Source organism: Gekko japonicus, unplaced genomic scaffold (genome assembly GCF_001447785.1).
Source record: "Gekko japonicus isolate JY-2015 unplaced genomic scaffold, Gekko_japonicus_V1.1 scaffold29, whole genome shotgun sequence".
NCBI classification, from domain to species: domain Eukaryota; kingdom Metazoa; phylum Chordata; class Lepidosauria; order Squamata; family Gekkonidae; genus Gekko; species Gekko japonicus.
This window is the reverse complement of record NW_015172003.1, coordinates 1,461,584-1,466,022: the sequence shown is the minus strand read 5'-3', so window position 1 is coordinate 1,466,022 and position 4,439 is coordinate 1,461,584. Positions and strand designations below refer to the sequence as shown.

At 43.1% G+C, this 4,439-nt stretch overlaps 1 protein-coding gene across 1 annotated transcript; it reads left to right on the top strand.

Moving 5' to 3' along the window:
- The first annotated feature begins 608 nt into the window (after positions 1–608).
- CALHM1 (calcium homeostasis modulator 1) lies at positions 609–3,914 on the top strand. Its single transcript, XM_015420096.1, has 2 exons — positions 609–1,157; positions 3,462–3,914. The coding sequence occupies exons 1-2, from the start codon at positions 609–611 to the stop codon at positions 3,912–3,914; spliced, it is 1,002 nt and encodes a 333-aa protein (XP_015275582.1).
- The last annotated feature ends 525 nt before the right edge of the window (positions 3,915–4,439 follow it).

Genomic DNA, 4,439 nt, shown 5'->3' with positions numbered 1-4,439 from the left:
CTTCCACAGCATGGATCCCACCCACATTGATCTTTGCATACGTGATCTCCTTTTTCTTTCCCAGGTGCTTGCAAAGGTGGGGCACAGCTGTCCCCTGTTTTCTGAGGACTGTGGGAGGAGCATGCTGCATTTGCAAACAGACTCACAGAAATCAGAGAGATCTCTTTCTTGCACCGAATAAAGACTGCCTGCTGCACATTCTGAAGAACTAGTCAGAACGGCTGTTTCCACAAATAAGCACCCTCAAGGATCCAAGGCTTTGAGAGAGAGAGAGAGACATGACCTTCTCAAAGAGACATGTGTCAGATGTACCAAACCAAGACACTTGGGACAATGACACACTAACTTTTCACAGGAGGGAATACAACTCAGAACAAGTCAAGCTGAGAGGAGCAGAGATTCACTAGTCAGGTAAAGATAACAGTTGTTTTCTTTATGTGTCAAGGATTAAAGGGGGAAAACATTGTATAGGTAGCTGCAAAAGGTGGAACTAGCAGAGACAGTGGCAAGACAATACTGACGTTTATTACAACTTTGTTCCAGGAAAAAAACCGGGACAAGAGCTCTGCTTTCATTGTGGTAAGAGTGTTCAGAAAGTGACAGACAGAATGGATAAATTCCGAATGATCTTCCAGTTCCTTCAGTCCAACCAGGAGTCATTCATGAATGGCATCTGTGGCATCATGGCTCTTGCCAGTGCACAAATATATGTGGCTTTTGATTTCAAGTGTCCATGTTTACCAAGCTATAATCTGGCCTATGGGATGGGTATCCTGTTTGTACCACCTCTCGTCTTGTTCTTACTGGGCTTCGTAATGAACAACAACGTCTCCATGTTAGCTGAAGAATGGAAAAGACCCACAGGGAAACGGCAGAAAGACCCAGCTGTCTTGCGTTACATGTTCTGTTCCATGGCACAGCGGGCCATGATTGCTCCCGCTGTCTGGGTTTCCGTCACACTGCTTGATGGAGAGTGCTTTGTGTGTGCCTTCTGCACTTCTGTGCCCATAGAGAAGCTGGGGAATGACAGTTACACGGGCCTATCTGAGAAGGCAATGAGGAGGATTCTGGCCCAGATTCCCTGCATAGAGATTTACAGTGGACAGGAACTTATAGCCAGAGAAGTGGCAATCAGGTACCTGCGCTGTATTTCCCAGGTAAGTAAAAACAGAGATTTCAGGAACTGCCTTTTAAACTGATTTGCTATTAGGAAGTTGACATTGTGCTTGATTCAAGAGAATGAGAGATAGAGCAGATAGGTAAGGCAGTATTGCTTATTTGTGGTCATATATCACGTTAGCATGTTCCATAACAATCACCCCAACGGCCAAAGGCAAGCTGTAATTCTTCGCTGGTGTATGTGGGGGCAGGGGGGATGCAGTTGTTATTCCCACTCTATTTGAGATCCCTCTTCAGAGAAAATAAGCTGTTGCTCCTCTCAACCTATTGTGACAGCTTACTGTTCTTAAAGTTCGCTGGTTCTACATTCAGAGAATTCACACATACAATAATACCACGAAGTACTAAACCTTGATTGTTTAATGATCCCATATACTGTATTCTGTAAAAGACATGAATTACACAGGGCAGGTGAAGGAGAAAAGACTCCTGTGATTAAACTTTTTGTTCTCCAAAATCACCTTGCCACATTTCATTTGCCATGCAAATGCAGTCAAATTTATGTCTAATGACCCAGAGCTAAGACAGGCAGATAAACACAGTCCTTTCCGGTTGTTGCTGTGTTCAGTATATATTTGTTCCCTGCATCTTTAAAAAGATGCAAATTCCTTCCAGTTTCACTTGGGGATGATGCAAAAGCTACCAGAAAAATCTGATTTGACAGTTAGTGTTCCCACCACATTGGTGGTCGGTCCAGCTTTTAGACTGGGATCAGGTTCCATTTATTTCCCCAGTCGGGGGCATATCAAACTAAGCCTGAGCTGAAATTAAAAATCAGACTGAATATTTATTTTTCACTAAACTAGAATTATCCAAATTGGTTTTATTCCTTAATTTTATTTTTAGCCTTTGTAGAACAATCCTGCATGCCCCATTTCAATGAAAACAGTCCACATGTAATATCTAGTAATAGAAAAGTGTGCCATGGCTGTGTTGCAAGGGCATAACTATACTATACTTTTTGCTCCATCCACCTTCTTTTTCCAAGGCTAGTGGTATAATGTTTAGAGTGGGGGCACAGAGTACAAAGTAGAAAAATACATAGGAGGCACCTGCTTAGTGTCAAGGCAAAATCTGGAGAAGCACCTTATTGGCTTTCCTGTGTAGCTCAAGTATCACGGTAAAGTCTGAAGGCTCCCTGCTGGGAGGGTGTTTCCATAAGTGGAAATGTGTGAATTAAAAACATATAAGCCTGGTACTAATTTCTGTCTGTTACTTTGTGAGTTTCAAATGAAAATCCCTAGCAGTAAACTAAAAATGAATAGTGTAAATTTGAAATGTATATTGATTTAGTATTTAAATATTTGTATTATGCCCCTCAAAAAACAAAAAAATGCGGTTCCCAGGGCAAAATATATAATATAAAACAATTATAATTTTAATAATAAAATATCAAATTCTCAGAAACATTAAAATAAATCATACAACCAGCAATTCAGAAAAGACCATTTTAAAAATTGCAAGCCTAAAATCAAAGCATTATGGGTGAGTGGGTGGGTAGGGAGAACCATTCTAATAAAGGCCTGAAAGAACTAATAGGTGTTTACCTGATACCAGAAAAAACAAGGAAGCTGGTGTGAGGTGAGCATCCAAGAAGGCTCTGCTTCTCCATATTTATGTTATAAGCATACATTTTAAGCCAAGAACCCCAGAATTAATCTAAGAGCCAATTCACATAGAATAGCTGCCCTACTCAATTATCCCAGATTCTTCACTGCATTCATAGATTTGGCCATCATGGAAATCTCAGTACCATTATATGAATGGCTGTGTGGAGATACTGATTCACACCAATGAGGCCTCCATGTAACCATGGCTGAGTCATGAGCCTGATATAAGGTTTCCAGGTCCCCTCTGGCTGCCAGCAGGGGGTGGGGGATGGGTAGAGTTGCCAGATCCAGGTTGGAGAACTCCTGGAGATTTGGGGATGGAGCTTGGGGAGGACAGGACCTCAGTGGCGTACAATGCCATAGAGTCCACCCTTGAAAGCATCCATTTTCTCCAGGGAAACTGATCTCTGTAGTCTGGAGATGAGCTGTATTTCTGGGGGATCCCCAGGCCCACCCTGGAAGCTGACATCCCTAGCATGATAAAGGCCCCACAATGAACCGAATCCTCACCCAGACGGCTATAAATTCATGTAGCAGCTGTAAGGTTCCCAGAATTCTGAAGTCTCTGAATTCATCATTGCAGTTCCATATTGTGCCTCGTATGGTGCGATGCAGATTTCTATCCAGACCATTTCCCCATTGTGTTATGACGAGTTTGGTTTTCCCATGCAGGCAATAGGCTGGACCTTTGTGCTTCTGATGACCTTGCTGGCATTCCTTGTTCGATCCTTGCGACCTTGCTTCACTCAAGCTGCCTTCCTGAAGAGCAAGTACTGGTCCCACTACATTGACATTGAACGCAAGCTCTTTGATGAGACTTGTACAGAGCATGCAAAAAGCTTTGCCAAAGTTTGCATCCAGCAGTTTTTCGAAGGCATGAACAAGGACCTGAGCATGGGCCACTCACACTTTCCTGAGAAGGCACCTTCAGAAGCTGGGGAAGAGAAGGAAAAACTACTGGGCATTATGGATCAAAGGACTATGAACAAACTTCTGAAGAACTGGCATAAATGTAAGCCCCCGCTATGCCTCAACCAAGAGGTGCTACTGAATGGCTGGGCGGGAGATATCATACACTCTCATGTGCCTAAGAAAGAGTATGCTGCATACTACAGTAAAGTCTGAGGATGGATTGGAAGCAAGCAGAAAACAGGCTTCACTGCAGAGAGCTCCTTGGGGATGAATGATGTTTGAGCAAGGGAGCCCTGCAGTAGGTCAGACGCCATGATGGTTGCATCTGGGACACCTATCCAGAAGAACTCTTCATTCCTTTTCAATGGGCAGAAATTAATTGAAGAGATTTAAATGTGGTAAAACAAATTAACATGGAAAGTACACAGCAACAGGACTGCTCTGAAAGAAAGAAGATGCTGGGGAGGCACCTGAACTCAGATGGCTGCTGGGATCAAACTGGGTTGATGGCAAGACTAAGAAGCACTCAGAGGTACAGCTTCTACACTCAGGATTGTTTTTAATAGGAGGCTTGTTCCCTGCTGGACCAAGGAGGATGGGCCATCCCTCCGCCTTTATCTCAACAGCAGGTACAAAGTCAGATTTGGAAATCCTGGCCAATCAACAGCGATAGTTCACATAAATGCTACTTGCCAAGTCTTCAATAAGAATGAAAGACACAAAACAGACAAATGTTTT